Source organism: Corvus cornix, chromosome 3 (assembly GCF_000738735.6).
Source record: "Corvus cornix cornix isolate S_Up_H32 chromosome 3, ASM73873v5, whole genome shotgun sequence".
Classification (NCBI taxonomy): domain Eukaryota; kingdom Metazoa; phylum Chordata; class Aves; order Passeriformes; family Corvidae; genus Corvus; species Corvus cornix.
In genome coordinates, this window is record NC_047056.1 from 7,443,093 (window position 1) to 7,464,833 (window position 21,741).

Consider the following 21,741-nt stretch of genomic DNA (forward strand, 5'->3'; position numbering starts at 1 on the left):
TTGCACAGGAAAAATCCTTACAATAGGAAATAAAGAGCTTTTGCTATGGCTTGTTGGTAAATTAGCAGAGCACTCTCTAGCACTGTTCAGCACTCAGAGGAAAGTGTAAGAAATTTAGTTCTGAGTATTAATCTTTTCTAGATAAAAGTAGTCTGGTACTATGTTTTGTAGTGAGGCTGAGTGAGGTTTTTGTGGATTTTTTGTGAATGGTTGGGTTTTTTGTTTGTTTTTGGTTTGGTTTGTTTGGGATTTTTGTTTTATTTTGTTTCGCTGTTTTTTATTTTCCCCCTATCCTAAAGGGTATTTATGCTTTAACTGTGCAATACACCAGCAGAGGTATCTAAATTCACTTCAGTGGAACCGGGCTGGTCACTGTGAACAGATGAAGTGTGACAAGGGGTCTATGCTTTGAGAAGCTGAGACCATACATTAGCTCATTTCTGATTTCTGTGCCTCTGTAATTAATCCAATTCCAAAACTAGAACTGAAGTTAACTTAATTTTTATTACTTGATTTATGTTGCACATTTTTTGGGGTAATATTTGCAAGAGTCTCTACTGAATCAAGAATCAAGTGGGATTAAATATCCTTTGAATTTACATGGCTGGTGTTACATCCTTTACCAGGCTGTGAATTTTGGTGTAAAATTTTTGTGGAACGGTAGACTAAAACTCTGTCTTAGTGTCTGAAGAATAAATACTCTATTTAGGGCAATCAAGTTTATTTTTGAGTGTTGAACAGCCTTATCAAAATGAATTAAACCCAGACTTGCTCACGAACATATTTTGCTATTCAATATAGTGAAAATAGAGAATCGTTGTGGCTCATTATTTCCTACGTGTAGCAAACATAAACCAAAAGACAGATTAGGACATTTTTGTCCATAGCCTTGTTCACTTGCAAAGAATAATAGTCAGTGAAAGGTGGAGAGCATCACTTGGGTCAAGGGGGTCACTTGGTATTTGTTTCATGAGCCACTCGATGAGGAGGGTGCTTGGCTGAGCTATTTTGCTGCTACAGCAAAATGAGGTTTGCTCTTGTGTGTGGAGGACAAAATCTGCTTGGGGCAGCATAATTTCATCTCTTCTGGTTTTCCTAGGTATATTAAGGTCTTTATTTGGGTGGGAAGGAGGGAACAAGGATAACATTTGAGCATTTCTGCTGCAAATTCTTCCAGTAGAGATTAAAAAAGAAACCAGAAATAACAAGTTGTGAATGTCATAATTTCATGTTCAGTCTTGTCATGTTCATTTCATGTTCATTCGTATCACACTATGAATATCCCAAGTGGAGCCATTGCCTCTTAGCTCTACAGGTAGGTAATTATTTCCATGGAAGTTGTGGGGCCGTCTGTCTAGCCGCTGCTTTGACATCTGTCATCGTGGCACTAAATTGCTTTGTAAAACCTATTACTTTGGGATATAGTATAGTGTCTCTTAATTGCACCACTTGCTTTTCCTGTCTGAACAGAGCCTACTTTTGTTTCCGTCGTTAATGGTGAGGCCCTGATGGCAGAGTGATGCTGTAAGTTCATTGATTGGAGGGCAACTGCTCTGGGATTACACAGACATACTTGGGCCTTGTATTTTATGACAAGCATGAGTGCCAAAAAGGCCTGGGCTTTGACTTGTGTGACTTAATTCTCTGGCCGGCTGTTGAGGCAGTGGTGTAACCATTGCAAACAAGCTCTCTGTGTTTTTCAGCTTCCTACGGATGCTGAGTGGTTGCTCTCCGCTAAATGCAGGCTATTGAGTGTAAACTTCTGTGGCTCCCCAAAGGATCTCTCAGGCTCAGCAAATCCTTCACCTCTCCCTTTGGGAATATTGTTTTCTGACTCTCTGTGCTGTCTTGTAGTTAGGATATACATCTAACCCACGATGCGGGATGCTGGTTAATAATTTACAATAAATATATTCTTTACCTTTCCTTGGCAGACAATGCCATTTAGGTGAAAAATGGCTTAAATATTTTACACAAATGACTTCTAGATATTGTAGCTTTTGCAGCTAATGAAAAAATTTTTTGTGTTCACCCCAAACAGCTAATTAATTACTGAAGGCAGCTGTAAAAGGTACAAAGTTCAGATTGAGCAGTGCTTATTGCCTCAAGCCTAAAAACCTGAGACTGGCTCTTTAACTGCTCATAAACACAATATATACTTATATAAAGCAGAGAAATGCTTTTGAACTTAGGGGTTGTCTTGTATGTAGTCACACAGCATTCCATGATTTATAAAAGATGTCTTACATTTATAATATTCAGCTCTGCTAATCTACTTTTGGAGACACAAAATTAGACTGTGGTCCTGTGGGATTCATTTCAGCTGAACTTAAAATTAACAGTTGTTTCTTGCACACTGAAAATGCACTTTTTATGTGCAAGTGCATGTAGCTAGAAATAGAAAATGAACAAGCTGAGCAATTTGTATACCAAAGCAATAGGCTGTGCACATTCCCGAAGAATAGGGATAGCCAGTAGGTATGAATATCTGGAGGTAATTCCATTTGCCACCAACTGAACCTCAGCTATTCCTTTTCAGCACCAATATGGTGGGTGCCTATTGTGTAAATCAACCGATAATATTTACAAATGGAGCCCTTAACACTCTGACTTTTTATCAGATTTTTTTTTAAATTCAGTGGAGCACGCAGTGCGGTACCTTCCTTCTTGAAATTCATATGGTTCCCGCTGTGATTGACAGGGTACAGCTTCATTATGCAGTTGGCTGGATGGGCCAATTACAGCTATGAATGTGTAAAAGGGGTGAATGAGAGAAATGTGTAATTGATTCTGGCTGTGGTTCATTAATAGTGTGAATGCACCACACTCACATCTGTAAGGGAAAGAGTCAGAGAAACTTATTTGTACTTTTTCAGTTGTTTGGAAAAGCTCACTGTGATAATATTTTCGCCATCTAGTGTCACATTTTCAAAGAACAAGGGAAGAGTAAATTACATTGAAAGTAATTTACATCAGTCCTCCAGGTTGGTTTTTGAAGCACAGTCACTTCTCTTCACCTTTCTCAAGTGGCAGTTGTGTTTCATACTTGCCCCCATGCTGTTCTGCCCTTTCTCCATAGCAGTGCAGTTAAAAACTCATGTGAGAAACAGCAAGTTAAGGTGTATGGATTGACTTTTTTAAAAAAAAGACCTGAGAAAACAAGCCTCATTGGCCTTTTATGTATAAAGTTTGTACTTTACAGCAGTTGTAGTTTCATTTCTCCTTTCCTTATAAACAGTTTTAAACCAACAGCTTTGTTAGCATTAGAAGCAGTATGATCCACTGCTGTGGCCTGAATCCCAGATGAGGATATACCTTTCTTGTGGGCGCTCCACCTCAGTGTACTATTAAAAATGTAAGCAAAAATCTCAACTCTGTGTACACAAAGGGATTTATGAACCCATGGACTGCAGCTTTCTTTTTAATGAAGTTTCCTATCAGTGAGCTTGGCTGAAAGATTGACCACAGTAAATCAGCAGCTTCACAGCAGTGCTGGCAGCTTCATTTGACATAAAAGTTAAAATACTACAAATGTGTGGTGTGTGTGGTTAGTGTGGCATTCTCTGAGAGATGACTGTTCCCTGTTTTCATCTGTTTACTTGGTTTTGAAGATCAAAAAAACATGTTTTGGTTTTTGGGAAATGTTTGCATCCCTTATGCCTGTTTGACCTCACTGAGAAGTTGTTGGACCTCAAAGGGTGCAGACGCCACAAGAACAAACAGGAGCCAGCTTTCCCAGCCAAACTAAATCTTTCTGGAGTTTCTCTACATTTCCCCCAATTTAAAGCCTTTAGGTGATGAGACCAATTCGGTTTCATGCCATTGTGGCCACAGTGTACCTTCAGACCATGGTCATGCTCATCCCCATGGCTGGTGCTCCCACCTGCCTTGCTGCTGCAGTCAGTTTGCCTTCTCTGGTGAAACTCATTCCTGTGTATGTGTCCTGTGACAATCCTTTACTGTTCTGTTTTCCTTCAGAAAGGCCGTGCTCTTCCCCAGGGTGGATTCTTGTTCTGGCCGGGTGTGGAAGGTGCCAGCTACGGCTTGCACATCCATGGTTGTCCTTGCCAGCAGTGCTGGAAGTTTACATTTGAGGCTGGCTGCTGTAGTGGGTAGGCAGAAGAGCAGGGCAGCAGTTCTGCCCTGAATTTTCTTGTGGACAAATGTCTTAGATCTCCCCTATGGCACATGATCCTCCATCCTTCAGCTCTCTGTGGGGGATAATGTGAGAGTGGAAAGGAAACTTTACTGTGACAGCCAAGCTTGAGGTTTGACAGTCTTTGTTGATATATTAAAAATAAATGGTGCTGCTTCAGCCTGTGAAGTCTGATTCTCAGGTAGTAGCTGCATGGGCTGAAGGAGGGGGAAGATCTGTTTTGTTTCTGGTTTGTTTCCTTTATGCCTGTGTAATCTCAAAGGGTTTTTCCCGCCTGCAAACCTTAAGGTATTTTGGAATAGCTTGAGCAGAATAATATGTAGTTTAGGAAATGTATGTTTTACTGATTTTATTGACAATGTACAACAATAAAATTATTACTTCCCTGTTTGTCTGCCAACCATAAAGCACTGGCATATTAGTAATGGTGCTCTGCTAATAAAATCTTTATCACGTGTTTCAGAAAAATAATGTGCCTAAGAAAAGCATTTCTTTTCCAATAATATGCTGCAAACAATTACAGTATTTGTGATATTTTATAAACCAGTTCATAGAATCATAGAATGCCTTGGGTTGGAAGCAGCCTTAAAGATTATCTAGTTCCAAAGCCCCTGCCATAGGATGCTTCCCACTAGATTGGGTTGGTCAGGGCCTATTCAATTCATAACCGTCTTCTGTGTCCTGTCTAAAGAGCCACCTATGATGGAAAAATTAAAACATAAAAGCTAATAACTGCATGAAAGGTTACCTATTTACATGAAGGGTCTGGTGCAGTAATATAGGATGGCTGACAAGGTGCTATGAAAAAGTCTAAATTGGGAAATTCTGAAATAAAGATGACAAAAACATTCTGAATTTATTGAGCTGCGGCTTAAAACTAGTGCTTAATTATGAAAGACTAAATGAATGGAGTTAAAGATTTAGTGAGTGAAATGCATCTAGAAATTACACTGTGGGAGTTTTATACAGAAAGACCCCAGCAAGAATTTGGTACTTGATCTGTTCCCCAAAATTCCTTCTTGCCTTTAAGTAATCAATGAATAATTTAAGCCATTATACTTCAGCTTTCAAGGAGCTGCACCTTGAAGTGCAAGAAACTCAGCCTTAGCCAAAAGAGTGAAATCTTTATGATTCTTTTCTTTTGTTATTCATCCTTTACACATTCTTTTCAAGTTAGTTTTATAGTTGTTCCTTTATTTGCTTGTTGGCTGCTGGGCATTGTGAATTTGAAATTCATCGTGATAGCTCTGATCTTGGTGTCTGTAAATGTAGAGTGAACTTGACTGAGATGAGACTCAGGAGTATATTCCTTTAGGCTGGAAAAGACCTCTAAGGTCATTGAGTCCATCCTGTAACCCAGACTGCCAAGTCTAATGTTGAATCATGTCTCTGGCTCAGTAATTAAAGTTCACCTGTCGTAAAATAAAAAAACAAGAGAAAAAAGTCAAGAGAAGGGGTTTTTTTCCCTTTCTCTGAAGTTGCCAGCAGTTCCAAATAGAAATGCTCCTTGGAATGTTTTAACCTCCAGGAAACTGCTATAGTCATGAACAGAAATTACAGTCTTTGCTAATGAAAGTACTCACACAATCTTATCTCTGCACACAGAAGCAAATTTTAAACTAGCTCTTTCCTTTTTTCAAGTCCTTTCTTAATAGTTCTCAGTTTATGATAGTACTTAAAACACATCTAAGAGTATAACTCTTTTCTGAACTCAGAGGTTGTTTTAGTGTCCTGCTGTCATCTTGGCTCATCAGTGGATAAAGGCTCAACACCTACTTGATGGTTCAGTTGTAGGGAGGGTTCTCTGGAGTCGCTATCTGGCAGCTGTGACATTCAACAGAAATTATCCAATCTGTCCATCTTGTTCCTGCAACTGGAGAAAATTACTGTGATCAAAATGGAAAGAAGAGTACCCAACCTTTTATTTACTTCCCAGGAGGCAGGTTTTCTGTAGCAGTTGGGAAGTTCAGCTCTATGCTGGTTTGAGACAAATTTGGAGGAAAATATCCTCTGATAGAAGGCAGGTTAGAGCCGCCCCTCCCCCACCATGTTCAGGAAAAAAATTTCCTTGGAGGAAAGTGAAGGAAAAAACCTTATTTATTTAACAAACACATGGGAACAGAATAATAATGTTAAATAATAAAACCTCTCCCTGTGGAGAGAAACCTGGGAAGATTTCAGAGTCCTTCTGTAGATGTGGTCTCTCTCTTCCTCCTCCTCCTCGGAGCTGGGTCGTGGGCCAACTTCTGAGGCCTCAGTGGAAAATTCTCCTGATGTGGTCTGATGTTGAAACAGTCCAGAAGAGAAGAAGGGAAAAACTGAAGTCCCAGGAAAACGAAGTTCAACTCTCTGTCTCCCTCCAGAGAAAAGGAGCCAAAAGCTGGCTGAAAAAAAGAGATGGCTGCTTCCTCCGCTCTTGCTGCTGCAGAAGCAGAGGAGTGTGTATGTGTGTCCTTGAACACCTGCTTTGAAAAGTCCGCTCGTTTTTTTTCTCTCTCCCTCCTCTTGGGCTCAGTTTAAAGGCACAGAAAGGTGCAAGATTCATTTCTGGGCATAGAGCGGCGATAGGGGATATAACATCAGGAAGTCACCCCAAGACAAGCTCTTATAGGTTTCAGTTTCCATCACAGTGAACTCCTCAGCATTTCTGGGCACTGGAAATTAGACGTGCTTTTATTTCCTGATCTATCAATACTCAGTGGCTAATGTATAGAAAAATTTTTGCATTTTTCAGAACATTATGGTTCAGCATTAAAGCCACCTTTAATGTAGCAGAGAGCAGGACTTGACAGAGTTAGAAAAAAAAGACAGTGTACATTTTAATGTTAGTTTGTCCATTTTCCCTTATGCTTTGGCATATGTTGGATGGAGATCATCAAAACCAGCTTGGACAAAGAATAATGGTGTTAATTCTGTAGGATTTGTGAGTAAATTAAAATATTCTGGAGTGTAGCAATAGCAGATGTTGCTTGGAAACCTGACCCAGGCGGGACAGAAACACAACCTAAAAGGGGACAAGCAGTACTGCAGTTGAAAGTGTTGGCCTAATCCCTGTTTGTGCGACACTGAAAAAAAAAAATAAATAGTGCCACTGTTTATTTCTGCTATATATTATAGGAAATTATAATGAAAGGGGAAAAAAAAAAAGTCTGCCACCATAACTAATTTTATTATGTTCACATGTACTATAGAAGAATGATGTTTAAAAAGTAATTGTGCTTCATAATAATGGGGGGATAGGAAGGGGGGAGATAAAAAACAATCATAGTAACTTTTAATTTGTAGTTTTCTTTTCAAGATTTTTTTACTCCAGGCTCTTAAATTCCTTTTTCTTATAGCATTTTAGAGACTTTGATTGACTGCAGCATCTGATTTTGATGACTTCAAAGGCCATGTTTTGTTGCATGGCGTCTCCATCTGGTCTGATGTGAGAGGAAAGCACATTTTTTGAATAACCAACACATTCCTAAGTCACAGCTTTTCTTCTTTTCACATGGTTGCTGGGGAAAAACAAAGATGACCTGTGTATCGCCAACGATGTGCTGAGGTTCTGTGTAGTGAACTTTCCCAGTGAGTGGACTTCAAGGAGTGAGAACAAGTGTTTCAAAGTTCTACAGTATTTGCAGTTGTAGAGGCTGAAGATTTAGAGGATTTCTGCAAACCTTTCATCTCTCCTGCATGTGCATTGCAGTAGACATGTAACAAGTATTCATTGTATCTTTCTCATTTTCTCCTTTAGTCCAAATTCTTCAAAATTTAACCTTTACTGATGTATGTTTAATTATCGCACATGAGGATTATGATGTGTTTTCCAGTTAAATACGTTTGCTTGCATTGTTATTCATACCATTGTGTATAGCAACAATACCAGATTGAATTGATGTGTGATACAGTAGCATCTTTAATGTTTATCTTCTTTTTTTATTCACTGCAGATGTGATCCATACTGTTGGGCCGATTGCAAGAGGCCATCTCACCGACACTCATAAAGAAAACTTAGCAAGTTGCTATAAATCCTCTCTGAAACTGGCAAAAGAAAATAACATCAGATCAATCGTAAGTATCGTGGGAGAACACATTGTTTTTTCTAATTTGGATCTTAGTTTCCTTGATGTAGAATAATTATGATTGTAAGCTTCCAGATATATTTCTTGCTCTTTATGATGCGAATACCCAAAACTTTAAACATTATTTGGCCAAAACAATTGCTAGATGAAAGGGCTAAGCTTATTTTAGGAGTTAGGGAAAGTGTGCCTGGTAGTAGGAGTACAAACAGCTGTCTCATTAAAGAGGGGAGGAAGCTGGTCCCATGGCTCATTCTTATACTGTATTATTTATTAAGAAAACCCTTAGAAGCCACTGGTCAGGAGGATAACTGCATGCAGTATAGCCTCCTAAATAGCTGAGAAGTGACTAATTTGTTGCTTATTCTACCCATTAATATTTCTTCCTGAAAATAAGGGTATTGGTCAATTGTCACTGGTTCTAGCACCTTCTCACCAAAATCGATCATAAAATAGCCTATTATATGATATTTCATTGAACTATTTTCTTGGTTTTGGCGGCAAAACTTCAGGAGGAAACACTCCGGAGTGAGTGTCTCCTCCAAAGGGAAAAGGGCCTCCCCTTTTCCTCCACCAACAAGACAAGTGGGTCACAGCAAGTGAAAGTGGAAAAAAAGCAAACTGTTTATTAACACAAACAAAACCGGGTAGAACAGGGGAAAAAAAAAACCTCAGAATACAACAAATTCCCGGGGAGGGAACAGACACACGGACTTGGACCAGCAGGTTCCCCAGACTGGCGAGGAGGGAAGGGACGCAGTGAGGCAAGGGGAAGGGAAGGGCAAAAAGAACAAGAAAAACCAACAGAACGTTTTTCCTGCTAGCCAGAACACAAAAGAAACCCAAAGAGCAGCACAGTGCTCCTGGCGCATCCCTCCCGAGCCCTGCCGAGCCCCATAGAGCCCCTGAGCCGTTGGGCCCAGCCCTTTGAACCGCCCCGCACTCGGTCCCGTGGCCCCAGCCCCCGGGGCCATCGTAAAGGCACAGCGTCTTTGGACATTGAGCGGACGGTTAAGGAATAAAGTGGCCTCATAACGTCACCCCAGGACAACTATACAATTCCTTGAACTTGAAATACATGGTACGGTTTTGTACCTCAAAGTGCCAAATTTTCAAAGGCCACAGAGAAAAGGAGCTTTTCCCTTCCCCGCTCCAGAGATTTAATTCTGTAGCTCACACCACTGCAGCTTAAGTCTTCAGATATGCATAGGTTAGTTCCTTGTAGCATTCTGAGCCTGATTTCACACTTTTGGGGTCATTTTGGCTCGTTATATGATAGCACATATGTTTGGCAACTTAGAATGAAAACATACAATCTTAAAAAAAGGTAAGCTGAACCAATGGTGTTATAGGAGGGTGTAATATACAGTAAGGGAAAGCTATTAACACTGAAATATCACAGATGGAAAATAAAGCTTTTTGAGGAGAGGGGCAGGACAGTTTGTAGGGCTTTGAATCCAAGTTAGATATGCCCTTCAGAGCCAAACCTGATGAATATCACTTATTTCTTTCTTTTTGGTGAGAGCTGTGATCTTCAACACTTTTTGTGCTCATGACATCCTCTCTCTGCTTCTCAAAATGATGTCCAGCAATCCCTCTTTTTGCCATTATACAAACCATTGTGGGGTTTGTTTTCTTTGGTGGGTTTGGGTTGTTTTTTTTTTTAATTCTAGGCATAAAAATAAGAACTGAAAACAACCTTGGGTTGGTGGGCATGTTTTGGACCTTTTCTGTTGCCATTTAAACACCCAAGGATGTTCATGTCCTGCTGTGATTCTCATTGGAGACCGTAAGAGCTTTGTGCAGTTGCTCCTACATCCATCCTTGTTTCTGCCTGTGCAAATACAGGCTTTTGGGGCACTCAGGTTAGTGTGAATAAAGTTCCTAACAGGATGTGGGAACAAGAAAATAGAATAATAATTATGAAAGGGTGTAAAAAAGAATATTGAAATAACAAAGGAAAAACTGTAGTAGGCATTGGTCAATGCAGGTAATGCTTGTATCTGTAAGGAGTCTGTAATTTTTAGGACATTCTGGGTGGTAGCATGCTGTTTAACATGGAATAATTAAAAGGAATTGTACTCATGGAAACTAGCCTGATATTTTATAAGAAAAGATAACCACAGGAGAAATCATCCACAGGTTATTTCCTTGCTGGTTAAGTGTTGTTGACTGTGCACCTGTTTGAGATAAAAAATACTCAGCACCCAGACTTGCAGAACACAGCTGCACAAGCTGAACAGGAGCCAAGAGCCATTCATTCATACCATAGCATTTAGTAGCTTAGCAAGCAATATGGATTTTAAAGTCCGCATGACAGATCATGGGCTGTTCTGAAAAGCCCTAAGTCCAGTGAATTCAATGATGCCTTGGGATGTGAAGGCTACTTGAGTGTCTGTCCTAATGAACAAATCAAGCCTGGAGAAAAGTAAAATGTATAATTCATTCAATTAGGGAGCAGTAGATTTCTGTGAGTCTGAAGGCACAGAATGCAAAGTGTAAGTGGGTTTCACAAGATCCAGTATAGTAGGCATAGAGGGAAAGGAAAGAAAGTGAATAAAAATATCTGTAGATTTCTGAGGCTTGCAGAGACCCGATAGAGGGAGCAAAGGATTCAAATTGACTCAAACAGACATTTGAGTGTAGACTGGATTATGACAACAGAAATATTTGCAGTACAAAGAAGACAGACAGAAATTGAGGGGGGGAAAAAGGTTACCCATGTAAAATAAGCAGAGAAAATAAGCTGTGCTGCTGGATGGCCTATTTTGGCTTCCTCTTTAACAAGAAGTTTAAATAAGTGTGTGAAAGAGAAAAACAAGGAATTTAAAAATAGATAATGAGTTAAAGCAGGAAAAGCCCTATATTTATGACTCGTAAATAAATAGGTATTGGTGATAGCAAGTTGCAGTATGCTAAAAGAATTAACTAAACCAGAGAGCATTGGTGCACTAGCAATTTTAATAACTGAGAAGGAAGCAGGAAGACATTAAAGGATTGTAACTGCACAGATGTGTTACCTTCAAAACAGAAAGGACAGTAAGTCTAGAAATTCATGTAAAAACAGGAAAAAGCCTGACCACAACTGAAATTATTTTGAACGTGAATTGTGTCAAAGGAGTTAGAATTGCTGGAGGCATTATGAATAGAGAGTGATGATGAATGGCAATGTATTGAGCTGGACCGAAGCATGCAGGGTGACTCAGGGTGCACCACTAAATGCAGTTTAATTTAACATCTTAATGATTTTTGAAGAGTACATGAACAGCTCATTAATTACATTTACAAATGATACTACAATAGGCAGTGTTGCAAACACTAGAAAAGGACAGAGATATATGATAACAATTGATTGGAATCTGTGAATATAACCTCATCATCATCCATTCCAGTACCAGAAGGGAGTTTCTGCCTTTGTTGCAATGGAAGAGAGGTCAGAAATGGAGCTGAAAGCTACAGAGAAACTCAGCACAGGAATAGATGGAGTAGCATCTGGTAGGGAAAAATAACCCAGTTCACAAATAGTCAAAGTGTGTCAAAAAACCTGCACAATGAGGAAATGGTCTTGAATAATCAGTCTCAAATTGGATATACTTAAAGCAGTTACTTGTTTCACTATTACATATTGTTGATCTGCCTATGATGAGAAATGATGGATGCCATAGAGATTGTATTTCAGTTCAGAGTGGACTGGGGAGGACAGGAATAGGATTCAAAATAGACCCAAACTCTCTTACACGTATGTGTATGTAGTAGTTTTACACACTGAGGAAGGGAAGTAATAACCTTGAAATACTGTGTGAATTCTGAGGTGCAGCTTTATGGAGGGAGAAGAGAACAATATCATTGCGTGTATGACAACAGGGCAATTGTGTGGTGCAGCTGATAGTAATTTAGGTTGCGTTCACATCCAAGGTGTCCAGGCGTGGATGAGAGCAACTCTGGCTAACTCCTGAGGGAGCACTGATATATCATCTGATCACGTTATCATCTTGGTATCAAAAAAAAAAAAAGATGGGTACAACTGAAAATGAGATGAGGGAATGTAATGAAATGCCAGTCAGAGTGATTGCTAAGGCTCATAATCCACTGGCAAGCCCAGCCGTGGGTGAGGATCTGCATAGCCATTAAGGCAGGAAGAAAAGCCTTAGGAACAAATTTGATCATCTGCATGATTGCTCAGAGAAATCACACAGCCCCTGACATTTGTCTCCTGAGCCTGTTTTCTCAAACGTTTTATATTCAATATGAGGTTTCAAATGCCATATCAGCTATTTTGTACAGAGTTTGTCTCTCTCAGGTCATCTGCTCCATCTGCCTTCTAGGTTGCCGAAGTTTGTGTTAGTGTTTGTCCTTGTTATCTTGCATTCCCAAATCCACGCGTTGCTTTTCCCTCACTTGTTCATGTAGCTGTGCTCCCTCGAGGACACTTGAGCTGCTGTCTGACTATTTGTGTGGTCAGGGTGAACCTTTTGTATTGGATAAGTCTTATTTATACAATCCTCTGTCTGGTGAAAGAGGATACTTGAGACGGGTTTCTGTTTATCTCCACTTAAGTTGGTACAGCTGAATGAGAGAAAAAATACTTAGGGCAATTCAAAGAGAGTAAAGTTAGCATTTGAGCAAATTAATTTTCTTAAATGTTCAGAGTAATCTCTTAATAATAAAAACTTTGTATTTTGATGTTGGTCTCTTTTGCACAGTACTAGGGATTGCTATCATGCATCAACTAAATCTCTGCTGCCTGAAACACTGGAAATACATTATAGGTACCGAATCTTTACTGAAAGAAGATATAGTAAAAAATAGTCTAATAGATGCTTTTTCCCCGTTTTTCTGTACTGGTTTTCTAAGTAAGAGTTTTATGGGCCAATTAATTGTTGGGTTATCAGGCAGACTTGGGGAGTTGTAATCACTGTTTTCAGATTTTAAATTGGTCCCCTCTTTACACAGTCTTTGAAATTATTTACTCTGTATGCTCCTAAGTTTTTCATGGGACCTCTCATCCTGCTTTTCTTTGCATGCACTGCTTTGAAGCCATCTGATACCCTGGAAGCTTTCTGAACATCAAACGCTTCCCTGCCACCTATTTCATTCAGACTTAGCTTGTGATTAAAAAAATTTCAATCAATTGCTGTCAGTCAGAGCCAGGATTGCAGTTAGACAGGGACTTTATGAACTGCACAGAAAATACGAAAAGATGGTGTGTGTTGCTGTGGGTGGGATCCAAGCCAAAAGAGCTGCAGTGTGTTTGCAGAGAAGAAAAGCTGGTGCTGGTCCCTCACTCAGAAGGCAGGGCAGGCTTCCTCCACAATGGTTAAGGAAATGGAGGAGTTCTGTTTGGGACTACAACTCTGCTGTTGTTCAGGACTATGTTCAGAATTGCAGTCTTCAGGAACACTTCATGTTGGCAGGGGGTGAATTGTAAAGCTTTAACAAGAAGCATTTCTTTAGCCCACAACCTCTGACCTCCACTTCGAGGGAGAATTATGGGGGACCAAAAGGGGCAGGAGGAAATCCTCTAAGAATGTGGCTTTTTGAGTTCCAGAAGGAGCTCTGCTTATCACCAACAAATGTATTAACAACATTATATACAAAATACAGATTTTTTCCTATTGGTCCCCAAAGTTAGGTAGGGAAGAGTTCATGCAGTTCTAGAGTCTTACTAGATTAGCTTTGCTGTGGCATTAAAAAAACACCACACCAAAAAGATCAGTCTCTTTCTGCCTGGGTGTTTGTGCTGTGAATGCAGAAAGTTGTCCTGCTCCAGGGAAAACCTCTTAGCTGGACTTCTCAGAACAACCAGACTGCTCCTCCTGTCTGAAGTACGTGAAAAGGCAGAAGGCCATCTCGAAATATCTCAGCAGTGAGGGCCTATTCAAGGGCTGACTTGCTCATCATCAGGTCGAGTGGAAAAGCCATTGCTTGGTGGTGAGATGGCCAGTGACCTGTAATGATGGGATATTTCTGGGAGAGTAGATTGTCTCTTTGGGCTCTGAATAAAGTGTGTCCCTCCTGTGCACACAGCTTAATACTGCATTTTTGGGAGCTTTTTTACAAAAGCATGTTGAATAGGATCAGGACATGCTTTTTGAAATCCATGCTTTGCCTCCATTTCTGGGGTCTTCCGTCACTGTGTACAATGCATGATACTAGCTGTGCATTTCCAGGGGCTTTACAATTAGAGTATTACTTTAGGCTTTGTTAGATAAATACTTCTTTCATTTATAATTAAGTTAATCTACAGGGAATTTCAACATGTATCCTTTTTGTAGGTGTTTTTCGTAAACAAGAGTCATTTAATTATATTTTGTCTGATTAGCAAATACAAATACTAGTATAACTTGTACAGAAACACAACTTAATAACTTGTACAGAAACACAATTATTCAGAGCAGCATATGAAAATACATCAGGAAAGGTACCTGCCACTTACCTGTTGCTAGCACTTAGGAAACAAACAAATTTTTTCATTGTCTAAAATATTTGTCTCCACCTGTAATTAGGGATTTTAAAAATAGCTATGCACCAATATTCTTGGTATTTGTATCCACTTTCAAGAGGAAGCTGTACTTCTGCTAGGCTGCCCAGTTTCATTGAGCTTCATTTGAGTGGAGACACGTTTAGCCTCTGTGATGCCTGAATCTTCAATTATAACTCATAGACTGAAGTTTTCAGTATCTATTTCAAACCCAGTGTGTTCTCAGCTCCTCCTGTTGTAAATTATAAAATTCATGAAAGAGGAATTTTGTCTGAATTGTAGGAAAATGCTTAAAAAGGTGCACTATTGTGTATTGGTCTAACAATTTGGTTTGCACTCTTGCCTTTACCTGTCTTGTTCTCTTATGCTGTAGAGTTATGTTTTAGGGAAAAGTAAAGTGACTTTTTTATTATTTCCAAGGAAACTTATTTCTTGCTGAGAATGTTGCCATAGCAATGAGTTCTAAGTCTGAAATTCCTACAGGTTGACTTTATCATCTTGTTTTCTGATATAGATTCATATCCATCAATCAGAAGAGTTACTTTGGAGGGAAATTTTCACAGTACCATAAATCCACTTAATTTGTTTCTTCGAAACACTTGTTTAACTTCTAAGCTATGATACGATTGATGTTATGTTTTTAGACTCAGTTTTCTCTCCAGCTTAGCCTTCCTCTTTTTTTTTCTCCTTTTTAGCTTTCTTTTCTTAGATATTTTCCAGATAATATCCTTAAAAATTAATCTACTTACTACTTTTAAGTTTTTCAGTTTGCTTAATCATCGCATTGGCATCAAATGAGGGGTTTGTGATCTTTCCTTGTGGTTCCAGAAATTATTATAGTTTGCCATACTTTTCTTAATCAAAGGTGAACCTGCTGCTTTGTTTTGGAGGTGCTTCCAACCATTTCTTCGAAAATGATCCTGGTAGATTGACTTGCAATCCTGTTTCTTCAGTAAGGGTATCATTAAATGAAATGTATTCAGTGAGCTCAAGTGTAAATTGCTTCACCTAAAAATAGAGATGCTCATTCAATTGAGAAAGGCTGAGGAATGACTGAAGCACTGGGCAGAGATTCCTCAGAGAATAAGCTTAAGTTTGCAGTGGATCATGCACTGGAGGTGGGGTGAGAACCTCACACTGGTATGGGAAAACCAAGAAAGGAGCAGTTATGACAATTAAACAGGAAAAATTGTGAAGCTACCTGTTGTGGTACTGTGTCCAGTGTGGGCAAGACAGTGTCTTAGCCAGAAATGGAGGTAGAAGGATGCCAAAAGTAGAGTGACAGTGAAAGGATTTTAAGCCCAGAGTAAAGAAGACTAAAGATGAGGAGAGGAAGATAAAAAAACCCTAATACATAAGAAACTACTGAGGAGTAAAAGTAAATTTTTGTCTGGGCTGGAGACAGGACAAGAAGAAACAGACTGAAGTTATAGGACTGGACATTTAGGTTAGAGATTATGAGTAATTTCCTAACTGGAAGGTTGGTAGAACATTAGGAAAATTGCTTAGGAAAGTTGTGGTTTCCCCAGTATGTGTAGGTGGGCCATCACTAGCATTTAAATTTTGATTCTGCTGCTATGTGGCTATATATGCAGTATATATTTCCTAGGAGGAAGTGGATTTGTTTGATTTGATGCTTGAAATGTATTACAGTATTTGCTTACTATGGCTAAGAGTGGCAGAAGCAGCTCAGAGGGATACAATGATCCATTGTGAATATGTTTTACAGCAAGGCACCACACAGAAATTTTTTGTTGTAACAGTGATGATGGTGTGACCTGATGTGATTCTCCCTTTTTCTAAAGTATGTAGTGGAGTATGTATGTGATGCCTCCTGAATAGGAATATCCACCCCTCCCCTTAGGGATGAACACCTTAGCTTAGGTGCTCAGAAGTGTTTTGAGTACAGACAGGGACAGGAATAGCCCAAAACTAAGCAAGTGCTTGAAACTCTGCCAGCAGATGGATCTCAGCATGCTGGGGCTCAGATACTGCACCAAGGGGCATTAACAGAGGACAAAAGCTAATACAGCCCTTTCACACACCTCGTTCATCTTGGACCACAAACAATCTAGATGGTATAAAGAAATAATTGTGGTGCTTTAATAAGCTGCATTACTAGGCAGTCTCAGTTCTCAGTTTTGTTGTTCTGTGATGTTACTGTTGTAGCTGTTTTGTAACATGGTGATCTTTGTGATGAGAAGAGGGAGAAAGGTGAGTTATTTTTGGGGAGGGTTTAATGAAATAGTGACTAAACACTTTGGAAAAAAACCACCCTGAACTGGTGCGGAAAAAAACCAAAATTACTTGTTTGGGAATAAATTCTGCAAGTTTGTGTATGTGATGGGTTTAATGTGTGATAATTTTCCAGTCACCCTGTGGGAATTCTGTGCTTAAAAGGGTGAGACTTTCTAGAAACACTGCCTGTTGGCTCAATAATTGGGCAACTGTCTCATTAGGAAACGATAAAGTACAGATCTGTCAGACAGTGGACCACAATGTTGGTTATATGAGACAGCTCATAAAAGCCAGGGATTGCTGGAAAGTCTACATCATAAAATGTGAAGGAAGAGAATTTTTGATGTTTCTGTGACGAGGATATCATGCTTCATTTGGATTTAAAAAGAATTTAAAAATCTAATAAAAGTAGACTAGAGGTATTCTTATTTGCATGCACATCTCAGCTGTGCAGAGTCAAGCATTTAAGAAGCTTGTCATATTTGAATAGCACATTCTTGTAATGGAAATTAATAGTAAAAGTTGATGGCATATACAAATTCCTATCAAATCCCAGAGAACTGGTGAGCTGTGGCCATCAGGCTCTGTGCAGTCATTGTTGTCCTTGTATCTTGCTTCCTTTCATTGACCTATTCCCTGTCACCTTGTTGGCAATTTGTAGGCTCTTCAGGAGGGCTTGTATTTGCTCTGTAAGGTCAATCAGTGCAATCCCTGTTAAGTCTCATGGGATTCTCAGCAACAGCAGTAATGCAAAATAAAAGTTGCAACAGGGTTGTTTTTTTTTGGGGGGTGTTTTTGGCACTGACTGCAGTGCCATCACCAGAAGTGGAGTCAAATTCTGCTGAAATTAGAAATTGCTTATTTGCGGGTTTTTCTCTTGGTGGTACCTTCTGTGATGCGTAAAAATGAATGAAGGGCTTTCTGGCAGATAGTGACTTATCAGTACCAGATTTTTTTTTTCCCTTGAAATTTGATGTTGAGGAAGAGAACGTGTGATACTACATTTTAGCACTGCCTGGTTCTCCCAAGGTCCCTGTCACTTGGTGTTTTTTCATCTGTTAATTTTGAAACACTTCTGTACATCCCATTTGCATCTTTTAAACATTAACTTATCTTTGCAAAGAACAAACAATAGCATGAAATTTTTATCTGTTTTTTTACTTGAAATCAGTCAATTTTTCAAATAGCAAATTAAAAAAGCAGTCATTTTGAACATTGTTTTCATATGTACATAGCTAATATGAAGCAAAGAAATGAGCAATTAAAAGCATAAATTACTCTGTGTATTAGATGGTCATCATAATACATAGGTTAAAAAAAATCATAACAGCATAATATCTATTTAGGATCAGAGTAGATATATTGGAAAGTAATTTTGCAGAATAATCAGAAGGGGCATGCTTTTGTCACCTTATTTGACAACTCATTAAATATGATTTTCCTGAATTGCTAGTAGTTGCTTGGAGCAATTTACATTATGCAGAAATTATATATTGAATCATGGTTACATATAAAGAAACAGCCATGTTCAGTAGTCAGCTACAGAATTTATACCCTTACCTGAGAGGTTTTTTAATATTATTACTGTGGGATGATGTCAAGTTATCTTTTAAGGTCTCTAAAGCATTAAACCACTGTAATTGGAGTAATATAATTTAAGTACTATGACTGGTATTTATCCTGATGAAATATTAATTTCTTTCATCTGAAAAACTGTTCTTACCAAATATAAAACTACATGCAGTCCATATTCAAGTAAACAGTTTAGCAGCCTGATTTTTCAAGGCTGACTCCCATATCAACTCCTAGTGATGCCTGTCAGTTAGGATTTAGAGTTTTGTTTATAGCAGAGATGAAAACAAATATAACAAATAGAGTTAGTTGCTTTGGTAACAGAAAATATGATATAAAAGATGTTATTGTAGCGTTTTTGTAGTATGACTTCCTGTGGCTTGTCATGGAAGGGCATCACTGCTAGGGGAAATAATAATTTTAAATTGGGGCAATTATACGTAAATAAATTTTTCATTTGCTCTTGTTAAGCCTTTCCTAAAAGATGACTGCGTGAGCAAAAGCCGTAAGCCAAGGACACACATTTCTGCAGACTATATTTAGTTTTAGCACATTTAGTTTACTAGTGGTCTTACTAAAAATTATTATTTATTCTATTCTCATTGAAATATCACATTATAAATCTTTTTCTAAATAGAAAAATCAGTGTATTGCTGGGTTTTATGAGTTGCCATACCTTTCTGAACTTTGTTTGACATATACTGGCTGTATTAAACCTTTATGAATTAAATCTTAGCCTCAGAACCATGCACTTCTGGAGAGGTTGAACTCACATGAGACAGTGATTTTTGTTCATAATACTTGATGTAGTTTGGACAGAAGCCAGGCTTAGTGTTTGGGCAGAGTTATCCACTGACATGTCCTCTTTGAACAGCTGAGTCCACGCTTCCGTAACCAGAGAGCAGTTTTTCCCCTGCTTGTGTGAAAGGGGAAGACTGAAAGCATGTCAGAACCCACAAGAAAGGTTAGAGAGAATATGCCCACCAAATTTTTATATTCATTACCTTTTGGTATTCCCCGTTGTGGAATGCATCCTTCCCTTAGTCAAGCAGAGAGAGTCAGGCTTTGTGGCAGATTGAATTCTTCTGGCATGGTAGTGATGGGATTGATCCCCCTAGTTTGTAAGCAGATGATATTGTTTTAGTGCGACTTCTCTGTGTTCATTACTTTGGCATGCCCTGGATTTGTCTGTGCCTGCCTTTGTGAATGTGCTTCTTTGTGTTTTGTCATGCTGGAACTGCAGCGTGCCCTCCCCCCCCCCGCTGCCATTGTCACGTCCCTGAAGCTCAACATCTGAGCATCTGAGTGTGTGCAGTACAGAAAACTTTGTACCTGGCTGCCTCCTGCAAAAGGAGGAAATACTGCCATTAATGATTCTGGATCACTAAAATGTGTCTAATACTGGTCTTAAATCTCCATCTCCTACTCAGTTCTCATTTATGTCTCAAGTCCTTGTGTGAGCGTTTTTCCAGCTGGATCATTGCAGATTAGAATTTTGGTTTTAAAGCAAAATACACAATGATACAAAGCATTTCTCACAATTCTGTGACATGCCAGCATTCCTGTTTGACATTCCTTATCTATTCTTCCATTTTCAAATACACCAAGAGTAAGTTAGGTGATGAGGATGAGCTCAAGACAAATGTAGGTCATTAAACTGTCACATTTTCTTTCTTTCTGCTGAATTCATGTCTCCCTTGAATTCTGATTTCCCTGTTTATGTACCATCATGCCATATTTTCTTTCTTTAACAGAGAAACATTGTTCCAAACATGATATTATTACTTACTGCAATCTTGAATTGTTATGTTGTTGTCTGTAGCTTTGTTTTTTTTAAGTGTTTATGTACGTTCCTTCTTTGATCCCTCAAAGTGTGCTTCATAATGTTTGAATTCCAAAGGACATTTATTTATCCATTTTTCTAATCTTTCCTCATCACCCTTTTGTTCTTTGTTCTCATGTGTCTTCATTATTTCACCCCTTTTGAATAATATGTTGAATTTTTAAGGGTCTGTGACTATCAAAGCTGCTGAGTTGCATTAAGTAGAAGCAAAGTTGTGTCCAGGCCCAGCTAAAACAGCAGATACGTAAAGATTGTCATTTGGTTATCGCTCCCTAACACATCTCTTCTCCATTGCCCTGGCAGAGAGATGAGGAATATGACATACAAGCTAAATTTTCGGTGCAGTATTAATATCTGAATGCTCATAATTCACCAGTTCAGTTCTCTGTTTTCTCAGGAAAGCAAGCAAAGCCCACTGCACCATATCCAGGTATATTAAAAATAAAATAGAGAAACTCTGCTAAAAGAGTTGGTATTCTTAAAACAAAAATACAGTCTCATTAGACCACCAACCATTTGGTGCTCCAAGAACCACATTGCTAGAAAACTGTGAGGTGGCAATGCTGCCGGACACTGGTTCAGTTGGGTAAGCTGCCATCCGAGCTGATGTATATTCATCATACTTCACCCCCAGAAGCTAATGACATTAATGACAGCTAATTCTGCTTAGGCCTGATGGTGGTGGTGACTACAGCTTGTAATCAGGCATTAGAAACATCCCACTTGATAAATTCATGGATGCTGAGCCAAATCACCTACTTCACTGTTCACTTTAATTAAAATTGCTCATGATCGATGTTTTTAAAAGCAGGAGCTGCTGATGTTGTTAATCACCATTTATTGTGCATCATTTCAGTGGTACATCTGTTTCCCTCATTTATAGTTGGGGAGGGAGATATTTTGCTGTTGTCATGTATTTGGCCTTAGTTGGGTCTATTTTTTGGAAGGCCTAATCCAGTGTTACCAACATTGTCTGAAGGGTTTCTGCAGGAACCAGAGATGATTGAAATAACTTACCCTATTCTGACTAAATACTCTCTAATCTTGACCATAAAGAGTTTCATCATAGTCACACCATCTGTAGTCTCTGAACTGGGTGGCTTGAATGTGTTAGTACAATTTATCATACCTTTCTTTTGCAGTGCAGATGTACTTTGAATAAATGAAAAAATTTTTCTTTATTATCTTCTTGTTAAGAAAACCAGCCCTTGCATTCTCCCCGAGTGAAGGGCTTCTCTGAATAAATATGCAAGGTATCATTTCACAAGATGACTTTCTCCTGAATCCTTTTGTACTTAATCCCAGCAGAGAAGGGAGAGCTGAGATGGTTTATAAAACAAATGTGTGCACCTTGCAAGTCTTTATGAGGTAGTTTGGGGAAAAAAAT

The 21,741-nt window shown here is 38.9% G+C and overlaps 1 protein-coding gene across 6 annotated transcripts in view; it reads left to right on the forward strand.

Annotated features, from left to right (window-relative positions):
• Positions 1-21,741, forward strand: part of MACROD2 (mono-ADP ribosylhydrolase 2) — an 893,899-nt gene that overhangs the window by 508,202 nt on the left and 363,956 nt on the right. For all 6 annotated transcript variants that reach the window (XM_039569266.1, XM_039569265.1, XM_039569264.1 and 3 more), the window contains one exon: positions 8,091-8,212. In XM_039569266.1, the coding sequence (XP_039425200.1) occupies positions 8,091-8,212 (122 nt within the window). The remainder of the gene's footprint in view (positions 1-8,090; positions 8,213-21,741) is intronic.